This window comes from Amphiprion ocellaris, chromosome 22 (genome assembly GCF_022539595.1).
Source record: "Amphiprion ocellaris isolate individual 3 ecotype Okinawa chromosome 22, ASM2253959v1, whole genome shotgun sequence".
NCBI classification, from domain to species: Eukaryota; Metazoa; Chordata; class Actinopteri; family Pomacentridae; genus Amphiprion; species Amphiprion ocellaris.
The window spans coordinates 5,744,657-5,768,129 of NC_072787.1; the positions used below are offsets into that span (position 1 = coordinate 5,744,657).

At 39.4% G+C, this 23,473-nt stretch overlaps 1 protein-coding gene across 2 annotated transcripts; it reads right to left on the reverse strand.

The window, feature by feature from the left end:
* Positions 1-880: 880 nt before the first annotated feature.
* LOC111565362 (ankyrin repeat and SAM domain-containing protein 6) lies at positions 881-21,818 on the reverse strand. Of its 2 annotated transcripts, none has more exons than XM_023265421.3 (18): positions 21,204-21,818; positions 19,295-19,513; positions 18,611-18,809; positions 17,804-17,954; positions 16,697-16,741; positions 16,348-16,552; positions 16,015-16,121; positions 14,460-14,611; positions 13,893-14,130; positions 13,675-13,724; positions 12,569-12,763; positions 12,298-12,460; positions 11,968-12,188; positions 11,575-11,761; positions 11,347-11,414; positions 11,006-11,122; positions 10,610-10,706; positions 881-10,496 (listed from the first exon to the last, which is right to left on the reverse strand). In XM_023265421.3, the coding sequence occupies exons 1-18, from the start codon at positions 21,530-21,532 to the stop codon at positions 10,447-10,449; spliced, it is 2,793 nt and encodes a 930-aa protein (XP_023121189.1). In that variant the 5' UTR covers positions 21,533-21,818; the 3' UTR covers positions 881-10,446. The 2 variants fall into 2 exon arrangements, with proteins under 2 accessions (XP_023121189.1, XP_023121181.1); XM_023265413.3 differs by having other exon boundaries at positions 13,675-13,727.
* Between the last annotated feature and the right edge of the window lie 1,655 nt (positions 21,819-23,473).

Consider the following 23,473-nt stretch of genomic DNA (forward strand, 5'->3'; position numbering starts at 1 on the left):
CTGTGGAAAATCATCAAACGCAAAATGGAGAACCACAAGCCCAAAAACAAAGCAAATTTGTTTGAATTAGTGCAACAGGAATGGGCTGCTGTGACAGCAGAACAATGTCAGAAGCTAGTGGAGAGCATGCCAAGACGCATGGCTGCAGTAATCAGAAACAATGGTTATGTAATCAAGTACTAATTCCTGTGTGGATCATGTGATTAAAACAGACAAAAACAGACAAAAAAGAAAACAAAGCTGTTTTTGGCAGAATAATGCCATAGCTATTGATGGAAGAACTTAAGTGGTTTTGGTTATTATCAAGAAAACCATGGACAATGTCAGATAGCAGCTCTTAAACTCTTATGAGCCATTTTTGTTATTATTATATTTGTCCAAACAAATGTGCCTTTAGTTGTACCAGGCATTAAAATGAACAAAAAAATCAAAGAAAACAAGGGTGGATATAGAATTAGCATTAGTAACAGTATGAACAATGCATGCAAGATGTATAAGTAATAAATGTAGTACTGTACTTACAGAATTGCTATATGCAGTATGACACAGTATGAACAGAACTATAAGCACACAAGTGTACAAATAGAGTAAGTTGTAGGTAGTATAAATGTGCTAGATAACAAAATATAGGTAGGAAAATGTAAATACAAAGATAAGATTAAATTACAATACTATAAGTACAGGCAGTGGACAGTATAAACTGCACTATGAAGAAACCATGTTTATATGAATAGTTTCTGTCAGTTTATAGTCAGAAATCAGATGCTTGTTCTGAAACAGTGTATTTTGTGATCAGTAAAAGCTCCTTGAACAGTGTGACTAGTGAAATGATGTTGATCTGAAGGTGGATGTTCATCAATGAAGAGAGGACACAGGTAGATCAAATTAAGAGTACATTTAATACGGACGAGCCCGTGATTCAAGCATCATGCGGTGAATGAATGAAGAGAGTTACAAGGACTAGATCTTTATAGATTTCAACATCTGGCATACATTAAGATACATCGCGTGCGAAGGAGAAAGAGAGAAAGAGGGAGCCAGAGGGCCCCTAGTCCCTTTAAGCTAAATCACGTCAAACTATGATAGATGATAGCTAAAGTAAACGTTTCAATATATGGTTTCATTTTGTTTAACATTCTTGAGCTACAGAAAATATATGGAAAGCACGTATCCCAGAAAAACACATACCATCAACTAGCAAGTGGTGGCCATCACTTTTATTATAATTAGTTATAGGGTTGCAAGATAAAGCTATGTCATGTATTCAACCTGCGTTGTTTGTTATTTCAGTGCCAAACTTTTATGCATAAACTGTCTCCAGATTCCCATTTGTACATCCACTGCTGCCATTTATTAAAAGTTTTGTAGCAGCAGCCACTGCAAACCTCGACTGATTGCGTGATCTTCCTGCAGTCGTCCTTCTGAGGCTACAAATGCCTACAAAAATCTACAGACTAAGCATACATACTGTTCTGGTATCAGCACTTTTGCCAAGTCACTGCAGGACAATCCTTCTCTCTGTATTTCTAAGTGCATTAAAAATGTGTTTGACTCTCTTGTCTTGTCACTGAAACCCATGACAGTCGCCAGAAAATGCATGAACTGCATGTAGCTTCAATGGTAGTCTACTCTACTGCACCCTGGTGTACTAATTCATGCACTACAAACACAAGCACACAAGCTGATTGTCTATTTATCTGTAGTGAATCATGGAACAGAAGCAATGCTCCAATGCACTTCATTAAATATAGGTGACACACTACAGGAGATTCCCTTTGGTGATGATGTGTCACACATCCTACAAAGTACAGAAAAAGGAAAATGAGTGTTTGCAGGCAATGTGGATGTTTCTTTGGCAGACTGACATCAAATCATGAATGAGTCTGTTGCAGCAGCTCTTTAGAATAGAACACATGAAGTTAAACAGCTTTGTATTAACTGGGTCAATATATAATTTAGGCACTTTTGAAGTACATGTGATATATCTTGCATACATTTATATTAAAAGTAAAAAAAAAAGTTTTTATCTTCATTATGATCATGTCTTTACAAATGCCATAATTATCTATTACGGAAACAATCACTTATTAATAAAACGTGACTGGATATCACTAAAATGTCAACTAAACCGTCCAAATTTAATAACAACCACCTTCTAATTAGCTAAACAATAATAAAATGAGCTTATTCAAAGATTGTGTTATTTTTAGTAAGTTGAGATAATCATGACAGATATTTCTTTTTTGGTAATATATCAAATTTTATATGGAAAATAACAAATTGTATCTGTGTCCGAGAAATTTACTTTCAACTAAGTTCCCCATTACAAAAACACCTCTCAAGGAAGTGTATTAATTCCAGATCACATGACCTGCTCCACATGATGTCATTTCCTCCTGAAGAAAAGCCTGGCCAGACTTCAAGGCTTTCTGAGTTATTTAATATAAAGTACTGTGTGAGTCAGGTGTGGATTTATCGCATGTCAACAGGTTTACTACAATATCTTTAGAAATAACTTTCAATTTAAATTTTACTCAACTGTATATATAATATTTAGAAGAATCTTTCTGTAAAAGTGATATGTGGTGTTTGGTTAGAGGTAGCCATGTTGATTTTAGGCCTAAAAACAGCAAAAATGTCACCTATGATAACTGTCAACTATACAAAAAGTCCCACAATTCTGTATTGATCCAACCACATTATTTATAAAGGGTAGAAAGATAGTGTCGAGCCACAACTTGTGATGTGGCTCAATCAACTAAGGTTTATGTCAACCAATAGGATTATTACTGAAAAGCTCTGAGTGATGTTTGTCTAACTAAAGCTTTAATCTACAAGCTAATAAAACGTTCTGACAGCCGACAGCAGCCAGTGGGCATTTTGGCAGCGTGATGAGAGCAGAGTAAATCGCTGTTTAATCACCACCGGTCCTCAGAAATGTCACATTTTAATGCATATGGCGTATAGAACAGCACGCACAACAATGGCCTCGTGCTGGAGGTTGATGTGCCAAGGAAGCCTGACACATTTGTCATTAAATCCTCATTATTTCCCCTCTCTTCTGGCTGTTCAGGAATGCTACTCTCAGTACACAGCAGTCACACTGCACCATTGATGGAGCAGATGGCATCAGGCTGCTGTATCAGAGTGTCCATCAGGGGAGATGCTTTATTTGTTGTGACAGGTGGAGCTGGGGATCTGAAGAGGTCCTAAGGTCCTGTTAACACTGTCAGTGGCTGCCATTAAAGCCACAGGGAGCTTTGGTATCAATGCAAATCCACTGGCAACACTACCCAAGCTGCCTTCCAGATTAGCCCGGGCTTAAAGCTCTGCTAACACTGCCGGGGCAGACCTTCGCACGCAACTGTGCATGCGTGCGTGAGCGCATGTTTCTGCGTGTGTGTGTGTGTGTCTGTGTGTGTGTGTGTGTGTGTGTGTGTGTGTGTGTGTGTGTGTGTGTGTGTGTATGCATACAGTAAGTATGTGGCTAAATACACATTTCAGAATAATGACCATGGAGCCAAACAGGACTTACTGAAAGCCATCTGCCAGGTGCAATAGTGTGGCTTTCATTGATTAAGATGTCCCTCTTAGCATCACAGTGGGATTTCAGGAGACGTGCAGCGCCGTGACATGACAAGTCTGATTCTAATGGACATTCATAATTGATGGGAGGGTCAATATCGGAAAGTACCAAACATACACTCATTTCACTTCTGTCACTGTCACTTAGAGAGAGCTCATTTCCCATGAAGTGCTACATGATTGCTCAGTGACAAGGAAACAATATTTGACAATACAAGACACACAACACACGGTATAGCTGCCAGTCTTCCTTTAGCACAAAAAATAAGTGGTTGTAAGAAAACTACCAGAGAAAACATGCAGGAATTGAAGTACTTCGCCTAAATTTTATCCAATACTGACGAAAGTGGTGCCCATAGAGGACCCTGAACTCAGCATGAAGAGAGCTCTTAGTCTGGCAAGTGCTGCTGAAAAACAGGAATGGTGTTGTCAGGATTTGTGGAGCCAGAGCATAAGCCATGACCACAGAGAGTTGTTAATGCAAGAGACTGAGCTCAGGAAGGGCTGTTAGGTCAAAAAGGAGGCATGTTCGGACCATGAGGACCTGCGGGAAATACTCATACATGTACGCACGTGCACAAACAAAAGCAAGGCTTCCACTCTTCATTTTCATGCAGCAACCAACACACACTGACCTTGAAGTGTTTAATACCATATCTGAACAGACTGATGTTTATATGAGGACAATGATCAGATCTGCTTTGATCTCATAAGACCACAGACCTCAAATCCAACGTAAGAGGCACAGATTAAAAAAGCCTGTGATGGAAAAAATAAATCAGACAAAAGACTGCCATCCTTGAAAATCATTTTATGACAGGACTGTTAAGATATTTTTGTGTGGTGCTACTTTTTACCACTTCCTGGAAAATGTGGAATGAGGTGTGAATCAAAAAGACATGTTTCAAAAATAACAGTTTATGTTAAGCAGACAGTCAGAAAAATAAATATTACATTTATTTGCCTTTAAAATTAGTTATGGCATATTTTAGAGTGATGCCAAATATTAAAGAAAACAACTTCACACATTTCTCTCAGGGCCTGAATCTGTGTCAGAGCAAACTGTGTGTTGGGACTGATTTGGGTTTGTTTTTTTTCTGAGGCTATATGGAGCATCTCTCCTTCTTCTGCTCCCCTCAGTGTCTCTGTAATGTGCTCCATCCCTCGGCTCTAGTTGTGTTTCTGTCTGTGTGAAGTGCAGAAAAAAGGGGGGGCAGAAGAGGCCAACAGAGAGGCTCACAGTGTTGTGTAACACCCAGGATGCCGGGAAACCCTGCAAGCAAATGAGTCACTTTTGCAAGGATGAATGTTGACAGTGGAACACAAACGGAAAACCAGGCAGCAACTGTTTGCACAAACAAAACAAAGGGCTATGATAGTTATACATACTGGTTATTGGATGCACTTCAGCTTCTCTGAACAACTGTTTAGCTCTTCAGTGAGGTAGGGGGAAAAGTGGGCAAGAGAGACAGAATGAATCACAAAATGAATCAGCATAGAAAGCATAGTGTATAATATGAGATCACTGTGCTGAGTGACGGCTCCAGAGGCCTCAAATCTGCAATCATTGCTCCCCACTACATCACAGAAGTATCACAGGACACACACACACACACACACACACACACACACACACACACACACACACACACACACACACACACGCACACAGACACACAGTATAGGAAAACCATTGCCTTAGGTGATGGGCATCTGAAAACCGCACTGGCTTGTACAGCCAGAGGCCGATGGCCACAAAGTGAATTTCATGGAAACGGCACAAAGCTTTTTGAGAAGACTCCCAAATGCTGGGAAAATCCTTTATATCTGTCCACTTAGGCAAAATGTGTCACCACTGGCAGAGCAAGTCACTCTTTTGCCCTTCACTCCATTCCCAAATATGTCCACACACACACCTGATGGAGCACAGCACCATCACAATTCATTAAGGGTTCGCACTTAATCGGAAAACCTTGTATTTCTTCTTCAGGTGAAATAAATTGGGAGAAAGAGTGTTTGTTGATTCCAAGAAAAATACATCATGGAAGTCACTTATTCCAGTGCTTTAAAAACAGATGAGGTGGCTTTGAAACTAGCAGATTTGTAGTTGACCTCAGGTAAATGATCTAGTCTGAGTCCCATGATTTTGAGGCACATTTGCATTTGTGAATTTTGTGAAATTTTCCCCCATTTTTGCATTAGTTTATCCTCTCTACTGAGGACTACAGTATGTATGGCTGCAGCAAAGCACAAGGAATGGAGATCGGCAAACTGCCACTGAGGAGAAAATTGATCTCTAATGGGGATCTTAATTTAGGCTTCACAGCAGACAGACTTTCAGCCAGCCTGTTTTACCACAGACGGGAGACTACTTTGAGGCAGACATCTTGGCTATGGATCTTACCAGTAAGAGGGGTAATTAAAAATCCAGTTACTAATTAATTTGAAATCCTTAACAGAACAAAAAAACAGAAGCTTCTCTTGATTCTGTTAAAGAAACAATCGTCTTGATCCTGAGTCTCTGTCGGTAGTTCATGCACCCATGATCTGTCTGTTGTTCTTCACTCCAGCACGACTACTGTATTGACAGCTACAAACAATATTATTAAATGTTATTCAATCCAATCAAAACCGTATGTGAGTGAAAACAATTGGGAGGAAATTGAATGAGTCACTCCATTTGCTGCCCACATGCCACAGCGATGTTAATATATTCCAAATGTACTTCTCTCTCCTCCAGTTTCTTACAGCTCACATATGACTGTACATCTGAGCACTCAATCTGCCACAGTCCTGGAGAGGAAAGCGTTCCTACACTGAGCGATGCTTTTCATTAAACTCTACAGGAACCCTGTCGCCTGTCTGTCGGGCCAGTCTATATCCAGGTCATCAATAATGATTTCAACAACGTCAGTGTGTTGCTATTTGGTCATGTTTGGGGATGGTCTGTGTTGCTGAACTTCAGGCAAAGTGGTTTGAAGAGCTCATCGTTTTAAACTGAAACATTTTTCAGCTCATCTGTCTCATACGGTGACAGCAGTTTCAAAACACAAAATACCAATATGTGGCTGTGCATCTTAATGTGGTGGATTTTTGAGTCCAGATTGTGTTTCACAGTCAACACTGACACAACGTATGGACTAAACAGCTGTCTCAGCTCAAAAACATGTTTTATTACCGTCATTTCCCTTGCATTTTTGAGCTTCGCTGTGCATAAAATCTGAATCTAAAAAGCTGATTTCACATTTGCATTATGAAAAATTGTGATTTGGAAACTTGAAACCTCCACTGCACATGCATTTAGACCCTTGAGAAGGAGACATCTTGAATCCGGAAGTCAAACCTTTGATATGAAACATATTTATTTATTCATAGATTCTGTATTTTTCAGTAAGAGTGAAATAGCAGATTATCTTTTAATTCACAATACATATTAAAAGACCCTTTCAATGAAAAACAAGACATTTTCTGTTACATTGTTCATATTGTGGGCTGCACAGTGGCTCGGTGGTTAGCACTGTTGCCCCTCGGCTAGAAGATCCCCGGTTTGCGTCCCAGCGTTTCCGGGATCTGCATGAAGTTTACATGTTGTCACTGTGCATGTGTAGGTTTTCTCTGGGTTCTCTGGCTTCCTCCCACAGTCCAAAATCATGCTGAGGTTACCTGGCTGTAGCCACCAGTTAGAATACCATTCAAAAGTTTGGGGTCACTTAGAAATGTCCTTATTTTTGAAAGAAAAGCATTTTCTTTTAATGAAAATAACATTAAATTAATCAGAAATACAGTCTAGACATTGTTAATGTGGTAAATGACTATTCTAGCTGGAAACAGCTGATTTTTAATGGAATATCTCCACAGAGGTACAGAGGAACATTTCCAGCAACCATCACTCCTATGTTCTAATGCTACATTGTGTTAGCTAATGGTGTTGAAAGGCTGATTGATGATTAGAAAACCCTTGTACAGTTATGTTAGCACATGAATAAATGTGTGAGTTTTCATGGTAAACATGAAATTGTCTGGGTGACCCAAACTTTTGAATGGCAGTGTATATGGTTGGATTTGTAATTCAATATTACAACTTGTCATTATGTAGCCTAAATTAGTTTCACAGTGTTTTAGAAGAGTCGTAGGTGAGCTGGTGTGCTCAAACTGCTGTGAAAAACGAGGGATGAGTAGAGAGAGGGAGGCTGCATAGATCTGCACATTATAGAAGTAGTGGTGTAGAGTTACATCCAAGCTATTTCAATGCAGGAAGGGATTATTTTCATGCAGAAAACTTGTGAATATGTAACTTTGATACACAGAGTTGAGTTTTTTGGAAATAAATACACAATTCATGACATGTAAAAACTGTATTTCTACTTTTTTTTTGCATAAAAACTATATCAAATTCTCATTTAGGGTATTACTGCTTTTCTTGAATCATGTCTGAAAATGAATCATTGAGTTCTTTTAGTGTCTTAGCTCAGCTTAAAATGAACCTCAACAAATCAGTGAAATAACTCAATATTGTCAATTAGCCACTATAAAAAAAAGTTGCCACAAGCAGCTGAGTGAAGTGAGGCTGTAGCGGCAAAAACAAAATGAATAGGCTTCACTCTAGTTTTAAAATCCCTCTCCACTCATTGATTAAAGCCATAAAAGCTTTTGATTGAAGCTTTTCATGTTTTTTTAATCACAGGTGTATGTTTACATTTTTTCCCCCATGAAAATAATCCCTTCCTGCTTTAAAATGACTTAGATGTAACTACCGCTTCCTCTAGATTGTGCAGATCTGTTAAGTCTTGTCCTGTTTCTTCACCCACCGTCCACTAATCACTGCAGCTTCAACACACCAGCTCACCTGTAACTCTGCTCAAACACTGTAAAGCTACTTTTGGGATCTGATTATGATATGAAAAACTCCTCCCTGCAAGTTGACATGATTGGCTCTTTAGATTTGTTACATTTTAAAGGTGAAAATGTTGAGTCATGGTGTTGACTTTTCATCTCATTAATATGTTTCCCAATAACTCAAACACCATATGTAAACATTAACCAGGTAAAAAACTTGATTTTTACTCAAGCTATGTTTAAAATGCTGAGGAAAACATCTCAGTCAAAAAACTGAACACAGGATCTGTGTCGAACATTACAGCTGAAGAGTACTGTAGTGCTGATAATTTACTGCATCAACAGGAGGTCGCTGCCATCTTGTGGAAAGAAGATGGTCTTGCATCATGGATTTTAATTTGTTTTCATGTAGGGTTTTTACACAACCAAAGCTGGACCTGAGACCTGGTTTCCAACTATTAAACCCGATCACCTAGCTTTTAATTTTGGACACAAGTTTTATTTTGTTTATGTAGTGATTCAATTCATCATGCTGTTCATGTTTCCCAGACTCAGTGACTCATGACTCAACAGGATGTGACATCAGTGTCATCTCATGTTTAACTGACCAATCCCGAACACCATCACAGCCCATCATTGGACTGGATTTAAGACGTGGATTAAAGTAAGGACCTGATATTTAGGAATGATATAGCACTCCATCTGTCTCCATGCAGACCAACTGTTAAATGGTGGAGCCAGAGGCAACAACATGGAACAGGCTCAGTGGAAAGTATTGCTCAGTGCACCTCTTTTAAACTAAATTTATACTCCTCATAAAAGGCTCCCAAAACGTTTCTGCCAACGTCTTCCCATCCCAAGTCCAAGAAGATATTAAAAAGCATTTTGTTATTACATCACCATAATGTTTATTTGTTCATGGCAGCACAGGCTTTGCTAAAGTCATCTGTATACATAGTGGTTTGTGAATTCAAGACATAAACACACTAGTAAAAGCAGTCCAAAAGACTGGATGACTCAAAAAGTCTGGCTAATGTTCTATTTCCTTTCTTCATTTGCTCTCCTCATCAGTGCACCTTCTTAGTCATTGCATCTTCCTTAATGTGTCAATCACAGTCTTGCTAGCTAATTTCTGTTTTACTGTTATATACTTATAATCTCTATTCTTCTCTCTTCAACTTAACTTTCCACTTTTACAATTCATTTGCTGCATCTCTCACATTCAGTGAGATAAAATAAAAATCTCTTATGGCTCAAACTCACTCTCTCTGCTGTGTGCACTGATCAGCACCAACACTAAAACCACTGACAGGTGAAGTGAATGACATCGATCGTCTTATTACAATGAAATGTTCGGCACCCTCTGATGACAGTGGATAGGACAATGTGCCCCACCACACTGCAAAAACTGCTCAGGAAAGGCTTGAGAAACACAACAAAGAGCCCAAGGCGTGTTCCCATCCTCTACACCAACTAGATTACAATCCGACTGACACAACCCATAGGTCTCAAAGGATCCATTGTCAACATCCAGGTGACTCCACAGGACATCCCAACCTATTTCCCAATGGGTCAGAGTCTTTTTGGTGGCAGTAAGTAAGGCAAGTGGTTTTAATGTTGTGGCTGAGATGCTCTCGTCTGTCAGTGCTCCCAGCTCTCTACCAGCTCAGCAGCACTAGCAGTACATTTGGCAACTGCATTATTAATGGCAAAAAAAGAAATTTGCCACACATCATGTGCTTTGTTGAAAGCAGCAGGGCAGTGATCTCAGTCGACTCTGTCACATCTCTCCTGCTGTAAAATCCATAAGAGGAATACTTAAAGGCAGTTCGGTCCAGGCGAGTCCCATAAAAGCAATTTATCAGGGCCTGTTTAGTCGTTTTCGCTACAGCGTCCTCATGCTGTAAGACCTCTAGTGATGTGGGACACTGGCGTCCAGAAGACTCCTTATTATTCGTACCTTGGCAGGTGATCACCAGCAACTTACTCTTGGTGTACTTCCTTGTGGGCAACAGGGCTGATGGGTTACCTCTTGCTGGAAGAGCGAACCTGGTGTCTCATCCAACTTGTTGGAGCTGATGACAAAAGGTGGGAAGAAAAACAAAGAGTAAGATGTTGCCTTTGTGTGAACTTCCTACATTTTCACTATCAGGTTTCCTTGCACAGTTTTATTTTAATTGACACTTACAGCGTGGTTGTCCTGGCTGCCTTGGGTTGCTGGCGCTGCTACCAAAGGAAGACTGGAAGTTATGGATGGTCTCCTGGAGGATCTGCCTCTCTCGGCCCTGATGACAGCCGACAACACTCATTACAGATCAGGAACATTTTTAGGCAACATGTGGAACACGCTCCAGTTACACTGTCATTAATTACATTGTGTCATTCTGGTATGAATCCATTTTTTTTCTTTCCAGCCATGTTCAAAGCAATTTTACTAATGTCTGCAGGCTCAGGCAGTTTATATGACATAATGTTGGGTTAAACTGTGGAAAAACTAACATGAAAAGACTATAAATTAAGCAGACAAAGTACTGAAAGACACATCAAATTCACAACCATATACACTATGTTGAACCAAATGCACCTTTCCAGCATTGAGCTCTGATATGGCAGCTAAAATCTGTTGTCTGGGTCCGTCTGTTTTAATGCCCAGCTCCTTCAAGTCTCCATCTGTGAGGGTCAGGAACGCTTCCATGTCTACCTAGAAGAAGATAAAAAAGAAACACAGATTAAAACATTCTATGAAACAATCGATTCAACATAAACTAGCTTCTGTTTAATTTAAGTACAGAACTGTCCAAGTGAAAGTTTTATGGGAAAACAGTTTCCCTCATACAGAGAACTCATGGCTCAAAACATGAAATATCGGACTTTAGAGGCGAAGGACAATATTTTCTTTCCCTTTTGAAATAAAAGATAGAATACCTCTTGTTCTTCAAATATTGGCTGGTATTTCTCAAGTGACAATTTTTTCAAAATACTAGACAGCTCATCTGAAAAAGAAAAACAATACACAGTATGATTGAAGGGAAAATCATCAAATTTGGTGAAACATTCATATCTGCAAGTACATTTAGTATGTGTGAGTTCATTTATAGTTCAAATGGGACTTTTTATTTCACAGCATTCATGAAGAAGACCTGAACTGAACACCTTCATCAGTGATGGTTCCACTGCTGGAGCCACCACTGCTCTTGGATCGTGGATGAGAAGAGGCTGAGGACAGAGAGTCTCCTGGCCCAGGAGGAATCTTGGGTGTTGGGGAAGGAGAGGGGGTTAGTGTTGGCGATGTGCTCTTGGAGGTGGAGGAATTCCCAGACTGAGGTCTACTTTTCAACTTCTGTAGAAGAGGACAAATGAGGATGGACAGTTGCACTGGTTTACTACCACAATAAGAACTTTTTTAGGTTTGGCTGCTTTATACAGTTAACAAAGCCATGACAGACAGGATGCTGAAGAAAATAGAAACTGTTAGTGCCATAGAAAAGCTGTGAAATCAAAGTAACTGCTCTGAAAGTGATGCCAGAGAGGAAACTAAATACAGACCCTTCTGGAGTGGATGTCAGAGGCGACCAGGCTGGGGTGGGAGTGAATGTCAGGGAGGCTGATATCAGGCGGCTGCAGGCCATGTGCTGAACTTGGTAGTGGGGGTTGGCTCTGTGTCTGGCTGTGCTGCTTCTCTGGAGCTTGGGCTTTCACTTCTATCAGGCCAGCTGCTCTTTTACGTTGGGCAGCTATTTGGGAGAGAACGCTGTCTGCACTGCCCCCTGGTGTAAGAGAGAGACAAGTGAATGCAGTGCTTTGTAGCTACTGTGCAATGCATACATCTTATGTTTTTGCTTTACCAGTGTTGTTTTTGTGTGTGTTTTTGTGAACCTGAGCGGTTGTGAGAGTCCCTGTTGAGTCCGGCTACTCCATTAGAGCCTCCGGAGGAGTGGGGAGAGTGGTAGTGACCAGAGTTGGAGGGAGAGGACGAGGAGGGGCCCTTAGGGATGCTAGGAAACTTAATGGATCTGCTAACCACACGACTGATGGATGTCTGCAACAGAAAGGAAAGAGCAGAAAGCAAAACATATATGAATGATGGCAGACTTGCTGACAGACAGGTTTCACCTACGCTCTCTCTCTCACACCCACAAACACTCACAATATCTGAGTTTCCACTGCTGTTGAGCTTCCTCTGAGGGGGCATGGGCAGGCGGGGCACTTCGCTCTTCCCCTCTCTGAGGAGACGTGAACGGTCCGAGTTCCACGACTCAAAGTTAGACGGAGGCAAGAAAGGAGGAATCACTGCTTTGAGTTTGTCATTTGGCAGACGGGTCAGAGGGGCACCACTTCTTAGCTAAAGGACAAAGAGAACACAGAACAACACTAAAACAATAATAACCAGGATCCTTATGTATTTACACTGTATCTACTAAAATGTTTAGATTTTGCTTAAGTCCATTTTTAAAAACGGGACAGTTGGTATTAATGAACATTTACATGTAAATACGAGAGATGATAGGCATACGGCTAATTTCCATCTCGAGTCCCATTTGTGGGTCAAAAATAAAGACATTACAAATAACATAAAACCATAACCGAACAAACACATACAATAAAGGATAACAAGCAACAAGTGATAACACATTGTACAGTAATTAATGAGCATTTACACATGATTATATTGCAAATATCTCTTTGTTGCTATTGCACATATCACTCTATCAGTATTGCACATTGTTACACTACACTTACTCCTGTCACTGTACCACAAGATTTCACTACATATTTCCCATTGACACTGCACATAATTGTATGGCACATTTCCCACTGTCACTACTGCACATGAAAATATTGCACGTTTCTCTTAATCACTATTGCACATATCCCTGTCTACATTACACATAATTACCTATACTTGTCCCTTTAACACTATTGCACATATCCCATTATCACTATCGCTCATGATCTTTTAACACTATTACACATGACTGTATTGCACAAAGCCCATGTCTACACATTTAATAGAAATTACACAGAGTCCTCAAGAACAAGCCCCATCAACGGGCAAACAAATTTACAGTGTTATGATCACAGATCTGATTTTCCAATAGCCATGCTTTGAGATGTTTAGTAAATGAGGTGAGATGTGGCTGTTCACAAATTGCACTTGGTAAAAATAGTTACAAAGTATGAACCCTAAACTTATACTTTTCAAAGCTAATGGTAAAATTTAAGGCCAAATGAAACATAACCAAACTCTCCTACCATTGTGGTTATTAGAAAGTCCTCCTTTTCTGAGGATGATCTGCAATGACCTGCTGAAAGGAGAATACATAAGTTTTACACATTGCATTGTAAGGAAAATACATGCTCAAAAGGGGTTTAAAGTGCTTAGGTATGACAGCTATATTTACAACTAATGTCTGATGTTATCTGATGAAGAAAACTGATAAAGAACTCAAAATGTTCTTAATGTGACTCACCAGCATCTTTGGTCTTGACTGCCCAGGCAGTGCTCATGTCATTCCCTCCCAGGGCAGGACTTGGTGCCACGGCACCATTAGACACAGCAGCAGGTTTTCTATTCGCCTTCATTGTGGCATCCAGTGACGTTTCAGCGTCATCAGGGAACGGAGCGAGGCGATTGGATGAAAGGCCGTGCCTCAGTGTGTGCGTCAACTTCAGCCGCCGAAAGCGGTTTGACATCCGACTCCACCAGGACTGGAAGAGAATTCAAAGAAGAAACGTGATAATGTGAAGATTTTTTTCCATAAAAACGTATCATCCAGCTGGTATTATAACACCAGGGATGAAATGAGATTACTGTAAATCCCTCAAACTTCAGTTAAATAACTGAACAAATGAAGGCATTGAGCTGCAGTGTGCAGGTGTGGGTCTGTATGTGTGCTTAATAAATTAACTAACAGGTGGTGTGGGGATTGTTTATGAGTTAGTGATGGTGAGGATGGTTAGGATTTTTATCCAAATCAACAGCATGAAGTAATGCAGAGTTTACCAGAGCAGAAACAGTGACTTTAATTGATCTTTACCTTAAGGCCTCCCTTGTCGTCAGGTGGCACAGGGACATTGTTGAGAGACTGTCGGCTTTTGGAGCGAGTAATTAAAGCTCTGCCACGGTGTTTGGACTTGTCTTTGTCTACCTGCATACACACTGATGCTAATAGACGGACCAGCTCTGTATCTGACAAAATACAGAGTAGACATGAGGAAAATACATTAGGATTCACTGAGTAAGAAGATTAACAAACATCATAGAATCAGATTTCAACAAAACAAACCTTCCTGAACTCTGCTTTGTAACTGGTTATGTCACCAGACAGCTCTCAAAATACATTACTCACATTAAAAAAAATCATAAAACAATTTCATTTTATAATAAAAGTCGCATATGCAATGACTTATGATTGCTGAATGTTAAGTGAAACTAACAACTGAGGTGTGTCAATTTATCAGGATTATAATGACTATTCTTTTTACAGCATAGCCTATTGATTATTTTGTCCATTAATGAATTATTTGACTTTCAGAAAACACTGACAAATGTCAACACAAGCCGACACCATTGGTAGTATCTAAGTAATAGTCCAAACAATAAAGATCATCACTCACCACCTGTAAAATACCAGACTGTAAGGGATACCTTTGTAAAAGCAAATGAGAGGCTTGTTTTCAGGGCTTTTGGTTTACTTTCCTGAATCATATTTTTCATTTACACTTAACACACTACAGGAAATATCAATCAAACTAGTGTTGGGTTGCTGTAAAAAGATATCTACAATTTTTCTATTTTTTTTTTTTTTTTTTTTTTTTTTTACATGTTTATATTATTGTGCAGTCAAAGAAATATCAAACTAATGTTGGTTAATTCATTTTAAGAATAGCTTTTATCCATTTTTGCACTTGAACTCTTCACATATCTGGAATTAAGAAGGTAGTATAAGTAAATTTGGCATTTTTCCAAAAATAAAATAATAAAAATAAAATAAAATAAATGAATGGGGCGCCTGGATAGCTCAAGTGGGTGACCCATGAGCAGGGGCTAGTGGCCTGGATTCGATTCCCGCTCAGCCTTTTACCGCAGGTCTTCCCCCCGACTCTTCTCCCCCCTACTTTCCTGTCTGCCTCTTCACTGTCTCTATCTAATAAAGCCAAAACGCCAAAAAAAAAAAAACTTTAAAAAATAAATGAATCATTAAGTTATGAACAAATTTGTTGCAAATTAATGTCCAGCCTGTGGTTTGCACCTGCAGCTCTACATGCTTAAGTAATTCAGTTGATATAATATTATGCACATTTTGTAAAATATGCTTCTGAATTAGGACTGATTAAGATTCCAAAATCACTATTTCTATCATGCATCCTCATCTTGAGCCTCAAGAACACTGCTCATGTCCATAGGTACTTCAAAAATCAAATATCAGCTATCTATGCACTTATTTTCAAGCAGGTATCACTATTTTCACAAACACCTGACACTGTACTTTTTAAGAACTTGCTATTTATTCCAGTAGAAGAAGCTGATTGTTCAGTCTAACCAGATTCTCTCAAAGTGCTATAAAACAGAGCACTAACTGTAAGGACTACCTGGGTCGTTGAGCAGCATCACCAAATCAAAGGCTGTGTATCCATTCTTAGCTCGAAGGTTGACATCAGCCCCTTGACTCAACAGGTACTTGACAATGTCTTTATTGCTGGAAGACGGTGGGAGGCAGAAAACAAAAGAGAGTGAATGAAAAGACTGATGAAAATGTCACTATACATGCTTTATATTTAACATTACAGATCTCAGACGTCTTCATAATCAATCATGAGTACCCAAAAATTGAAAACTGTTAAATCGATAATATATTAATTTAAATATAGTAATCAATGAACTTAATCTAAGACACTGTAAATCTTCCATCAGCTCCTGCCTACCCGTGGTAGGTGGCCTGCATTAAAGCAGTCCACCCATGGACTCCATCTTGTTTGTCTATGTCAGCATTCTTCTCCACCATCAGCTGCACCACTTCCAGCTGACCACTCACTGCTGCCATCATGAGAGGTGACGCTCCCTCCTGATTGGATGAATTCACCTGGGCAGGATCCTCCTCCAGGATCTCTTTGACTAGCTGTGAATTTCCTGAATCAGCACAAAACACACATACAGATACATAAATATACAAATTATGTGTACTTCCCTTTGTTTTTCAGTGAAAACCTACTAATCTTACACTCAAAACACAATTTCCATGCAGTTTTCCTTTTTCTATTTCAATGAACTCACCCAGTTTGAGAGCACTGAACACATCTGGCCTTCTTCTCTCATCATCTGTGAAGAAAGGAGCAAGACTGAGAACAGAAAAAGAGTTCTGATATACTCAGAAACAACAGCCCTACTTGGCCCGACTCCACATAACTCAGCACACTCAGTCAAAGTGAGGGGGGTTGTGTACATAAATACTAACTGCTGCAGAGTTCACCACTCACAAATATTTAAAAAAATGGCCTGGAACACAGAGGACAAATGACAGAAGAAAGTGAGAAAGGTAGAGATTTAAGAGACACATAAAAATGCTGCGCTGCTTTAACTAAACATTATGTACACTATAAGAGACTCAGACAGTTGGATTAACCTGACACATTAAAACTGATCTTTTTGTTCATCTTCCTGTCAAATCCATAGCATTCTGTTTTAAATACATTCTAGCCCATTAATCATTCACACAAGAACCTATACATCTAAATCTAATAGATGGAAACCTAAGCATTAAACAACATAGCCACAAATCACAGATTTTGTTGTTATTATTGCTACAATCAAGGCTCTTTAAAGACCACAGAACTACTGGTGAGAAGAGCTATTAAACTTCAAAGAGGCTGAGAGGCATCTACTGCCAGTTTCGGTCTCGCTGCAGTGTTAACTGCAGTACATTACATCTAGATTCTTGTTGTGAAAACACACCCCCACACACACACAGAGACACAGTGGTAAGCTGTCAGTGATTCTGTTAAAACATAAAAATGTTTCGGCAAAAACAGACTTTAAAAAAAATCATCAAAAAATTTCCACGCACTATCTGAAACCAAAACAAGATTAAATATTTAGTTTGGGGTCAACAACTGACATTTCCATAGAAGCAGCAAACACACCAGAGCCTGACAGAAAACCAAGAGAACACATCAAACTGCTTCAAGATCTGCCTCCCCTTTTTGATTTTTAATTTGTCCACTAGTGTTTACACCAATTTCTCATTAATAGCATATTCATGCAGCTGTATAGAATTTTTTTAAAATTGTTTTACCATCTGAAGTTTCATATCTATGTTGTAAGCCCTGTACAACATGCATGGCAATAAAGCAAGCTTGAATTACAATCAAATGGGACCTCTACCTGTCTGGGGTCTGACCGTGGTGATGGAGTCCAGATAGGCCTTGATGTCTCTCTGTTTCAGCTGCATGGCCAGTTCAAAGGCTGTTTTGGACAGAACGTTGGTTCGGTCTGGGTCTGCTCCACGCTCCACCAGCTGCTGAGCCACGGCCACCTTTAAAACACACACAACTTTTTGCCAGCTGCTCTGAATAGTTTAAACAAGCAGAATCACCAAAAGCAAACAGAACCCTAACCCTATCATCATTTTCATCAGACCATTCAGTGCCCTCTGTGGATAGGAGCACTATCATCCTAAAGAGACCAGTCAGAGCAGAACAGAAATTTTTCCTCACATGTTGCACTGATGTATGAGAATCATGGTTATCAAACATGTGCTGTCGACTAGTTTCCAGCCATATTTACTGATGTTTTTTCTCAAAGGTCTAAACGCAGATGCCACTTTAGTCACAGCTTCTATTAAAACATGAGCCAGCAGAGCAGTCTTTGTGACTGCAGCTCCTGCCATCTGTGCCCAAACAATGAACCCTCTTTCAAAGTCACTTCGACCTTTTCTTCTATCTTGATACCAAATCAGCATCAACTGGGCTTGCTCAATACATACCACAGAGTATGATTGGATGTTAACTGCATGAATGTACCATGCAGTAGACCTGTGTATATACACTTACTTGTATATTGTATTTTAAACAAATTGAGAGATATTAAGATGGAAATATATTTAAAGTGGCGCATGCTTTACAATGCAACACCCAAATAATGCTCAAAACCATCCATATTTTCATCTATACATCCATCCATTGGCCCCACCTTCCCACTGAGGGTGGCTATCATCAGTGGTCCCCAGCCGGTGGTCTTCTGTGAAAAGTTCACATCCGAGCCCCACTCTAGCAGCAGGCGCACGGTGGCCTCGTGCCCATGCTGCGACGCCACCATCAGGGCTGTGATGTCCATGAATTCTCTGCCTCCTCCTCCTGGACAGCCTTCACCTGGTCCAAATCCAGCTGCACTGTGGGAAAAAAAGCACAGAAAAATCATCAGTTTCTCACATATGAATTAAGAACAGTGACAGACTAAATGTACACAACTGTTCAAAACTTTTGGATCACCCAGGTAATTTCATGTTTTCCATGAAAACTCACACTTTTATTCATGCACTAACATAACTGCACAAGGGTTTTCTAATCATCAATCAGCCTTTCAACACCATTAGCTAACACAATGTAGCATTAGAACACAGGAGTGATGGTTGCTGGAAATGTTCCTCTGTACCTCTATGGAGATATTCCATTAAAAATCAGCTGTTTCCAGCTAGAATAGTCATTTACCACAGTAACAATGTCCAGACTGTATTTCTGATTGATTTAATGTTATCTTCATTGATAAAAAATGCTTTTCTTTCAAAAATAAGGACATTTCTAAGTGACCCCAAACTTTTGAACGGTAGTGTATGATTCAAAGGTTTAGTCTTCCTGAAAAAAAAAAAGAGTAAACCTGCAGCTGTTGTTGTTGTTGCCGTTGGAGTCCGCCTCTGCTGCAACAGCCAGGTGATCATAGTCATCAACGAAGGCGTTGCTCTCCAGAAGTAGCTTGACTACATGAGTGTGTCCTCCACGAGCCGCCATAGTGAGGACGCTCGCACCCAGCCGGTTCCGTCCGTTAATCTCTGCCCCGTTCTCCAGGAGAATATGGGCAACAGTCAGGTGACCAAACCTGGGTGGAGAGTTAAGACAGAGAGAATGAACACGATGTAGAACATAAAGACGCTGAGGAGAGCTCATCCAACTTATTAGTGAATCCAATGTCAGAGGGTTAAGAAGGAATGATCACAGCCACGTCAAGTTGTTTACTGAATGCTCTGACTGTGCACTTCCATCGTACAGTAAAAGTTTAAAGTATGTTTGAAATTAGAATAAGTAACATATGAGCCAGCACACTCATTTGACACACGAACCCCTGAATGTTTCCTCTGGAGATCAGTAAACTCTTATCTAATTTTATATTTTCTTACATGGATGTTGAACTCCAGAGTCATGGCTGCATAAAGGTCATCTGCCAGTTTCAATGCAGTGACAGCTCCAATATTTTAGTACAGTGACTGATAATATAATCTTTGTTGACACCATGACACTAAGAAAAGTAATGTCATTGATGAAAATTAGCAGAGAGCAGCGATGGAAGAAACATTTAGATCTTGCTAAAATAAAACTACAGCAAAAAATGTAAAGCATCAAAGTAAAAGCATTGCTTATTATGAATAGTGAAACATCAATGTGTCAGCAGCATTTTACTGTTACAGCTGCTGCAGGTGGAGCTAGTTTAAAGTTCTTTATATCCAGGGGTTCCAAAACATGGTTCACACAGGAGGAAAGAAGACGAAGAAGTTCTGGTACTGCAATCTGTTTTCAGTTTTTTCCTCTAATCCTTGATTTTTGGTGAGACATTGAATCATTGGGACATTCACTCAAATGAAACCATGTGTGAAATTCAGGGGGAAAAAAAAAAAAATCGCTATTTGGTGGAGCTGTTAACAACTCAGATGTCTGAAATGTGACCCGACCACACACTGATCTTTGTAGGAAGCCAAAAAAGTTGGAAATCACTGGTTTACAAACAGGCTCAAGAACACTTTTGTCTAAATGTAAAAATCACTTTAAATCACTGTGCCATGAAATGTCTAAATACTGCATGTTGACTGTTAATACACTTAGTATTTCTATAGATTTTAAATGAGAAGTGTTTTGTTTATAGTACTGTAGAGTAAGTTTTTAAAAAGTATATACTAACTTTTAATGTTAATCTGGTTACTAACTTGTCTTTTTGTTTTTTTGTTGTTGTACGTAAGCTGCTGAATACTTGAATTTCCCTCAGGATTAATAAAGCATCTATCTATCTATCTATCTATCTATCTATCTATCTATCTATCTATCTATCTATCTATCTATCTATAAAAACCTGTTACATTACCAGCTGTGTAAAACATTCAACTTAAAAGCAGCTAAAGCTGTCAGATAAATGGATACTGGAATGGAAAATACAATTTCCTCCTATGGAATGTAGTTCATTTGAAGTTTTGAGTTGCATTAAATATTGAAATATTCAAAAAAAGCATAAATGTCTTAAATTTGCACATTAAGTACAATATTATAGTAAATATACTTAGTTACATCTCAGCACTGACACAATGTCAACACAAACGTGGTTCCACCAAACTCCATGTAAAAATCTGGTAAATGTTTATATGAGATTTACACTCACAATTTACCACAAATACAAGACAAAAAGAAAAAACAAGTTGGAAAATAAAATTCCCGCACTGTATTGTAAAGTTCGTCATCATTTCAGACAGTAAATGACACATATTGTTAACTTGACTCTCCAGACACCAGGACTCCAGCCCCACCTAGCAGCCTGCATCAGCGGGGTCCAGCCGTAGTTGTTCCGGCTGTCCACCGAGGCCCCCTTCCGCAGCAGGAACCGGACCAGGTTCTCGTGTCCGCTGGCCGAGGCGAACTGCAGGCCGGTGTTCCCCTCCTCGTCCGTGCAGTCCACCGGCACCAGAGACAACATGTCCGCGGCGGGGCACTCCGAGCCCGCCTCGGACCGCAGCCTGCTCTGCCGCCCGGACTCCTTGGGGGCTCCGGGCTCCAGGATGCCCCGGGCCGTCTCGTAGTCCCCCTCATCGCAGGCACGGAGGAGAAGCAAGGAGTTCGCAGGGACGCCGAAATTCATGTCTTCATTTACCGTGTCACTGCGCCTCCATTCAGCTCCGCTTGGTTTCAGGGACGGTCACGGAGCAGAACTTTTCCTCTGTCAGTCGGCGGCGGCCTCCGTTTGGAAGTCATGACGCACCGTAAAATAAAGTTTAGTCTACAGGACAGGAAGTAATCTTCTTCTTCTCAAACACTACAGCCACGAACTCAGCTCCAGTCTCAACATTTACTCCTTTCTTTCGGACAAAACAACTTTCTGGCGTCCAGCCGGCACTGCCCGGTTCCGTTACTTGTTAGGGAATCTGACGGTGACGTCAAGCGCCACAATGTAGCGCATGACTTCCACTTTTACTCTTCAAAATAAAAGCCCAAATGGTTCCCAACACACTCATGCCTTCTATTGGTGTGCCTACGTTTTTCTGATTTATATTTGGGAACTAGATAGAGATTTATATTATTCATAAGTAGATTTAGTGTATACATTTTGTTGCAATAATCCTATGAGCTGTAATTTTTAAACTGTATCCAACATTTGTACATTTCTGCATCACTCTTGTATATTCTTGTATATACATATTTTCTTTCTATATTATATTTTCTATATTCTTATCTTATTTTATATTACCTTCACTTTATACCTGACCCTAATATTCTGTGTTGTGTTATTGTTTACCCCCTTGTTGAATATCCAGCTGCTGTAACAACAGAATTTCACTCTGAGGATTAAAAAAGTCTAAGTCATTAATGAAATGAAGCCATTTAGAAGTGTTCACAACATTTCAGTCACAATGTAGTTGCTGCAATAACTTTTTGTCAAGTAGAAAACTGTATTATAAGAGCAGAATTGGTCTTTTTCAGTTGTTTACCTGGTTAAAATTGTTTGATTTATTATAAATAAAGAAAAGAATGTTTAGACATGAGAATAGTTGCAAGAGATTTATGAATGACTGTTTTGCCAAGATAGAAGAAGCTTCAGATGCACAAAAATGAGGCGATACAATTTTTAAAAACAGCAACAATCAGTTTTTGGCAGTACAGTACAGTGTTAAGTGTCAAAACAGTATTATTGGTTTAATATTTGATGTAAAATGTGCATGACACTCTTGTCATTTGATTCATATAGTGTCAGCAAAAAATGACACCTCTTACAATTTGAAATTTAGATATAATCACCACCGTTGTTGGTGATCTAAAAGTATGAAAGTTTTAGTACAACACTGTGAAAGTCCTACACTCAAAAAACATATCTGTATTCAAAACCTTACTTATTTAAAGTATGTAAGTATTATGAGCAACATTTACCCTAAGAATCAAATATAAAAGTACTTATTGTGCAGTAAAATGGTCCAGGTCAGAGTTTTACTGTGATAAATTATGATTTTGTACTAATATTACTGCTGCATCAATGTTGATGCTTTTTTTGTTATAAACGTTTGAAGCTGAGCTCGTCTGAACTACTTTACATACGGTTTGGTAGTGAATTCTATAGTGATGCATCATATTCCATAAAAGCATCATATACTTGTAATGTTGCTGCTTTTTCAGAAGTATGTGTGTAAAGTCAGAAATCAGTCATGAACTTAAATCCTGCTCTCAGCTTTGTACATTTTCCAGCTGATCATAGAGAGCAATTAAATTGTTCATTTAACTTTGGGAGTAGGAGAAATTTCTCAACCCCCTGATGGGACACTCAGCTGACCACAAATATTCAAAACCACAAAAGTTGGAGATGTGTGGTTTGTACTGGACAGGGAAGGTATGAAAATTGTGAAGCACAGACTAAGTAGTAACTCAGGCTGTCAGGCAAATTTAGTAGAGTTAAAAAAAATTTATATGTAGAAGGATGGAAGTATAAAGTTGCATACAGTGGAAATACTCAAGTAAAATAATAGTATCCCAAATTTGTACTAAAGCACAGCACTTGGATAAATGTATTTAATTACATTCCACCAACGGCAAT

What these genes read in the sequence shown, in the direction of transcription:
- LOC111565362 (XM_023265413.3), bottom strand. Translation starts at nt 21,532, where the DNA reads ATGAATTTCGGCGTCCCTGCGAACTCCTTGCTTCTCCTCCGTGCCTGC. An exon ending in GCAGTGGAAACTCAGATATT is followed by an intron (nt 12,461 to 12,568) that starts GTGAGTGTTTGT and finishes TTTCTGTTGCAG; the next exon opens with ACATCCATCAGTCGTGTGGT. An exon ending in CTGACATCCACTCCAGAAGG is followed by an intron (nt 11,762 to 11,967) that starts GTCTGTATTTAG and finishes CCTCTTCTACAG; the next exon opens with AAGTTGAAAAGTAGACCTCA.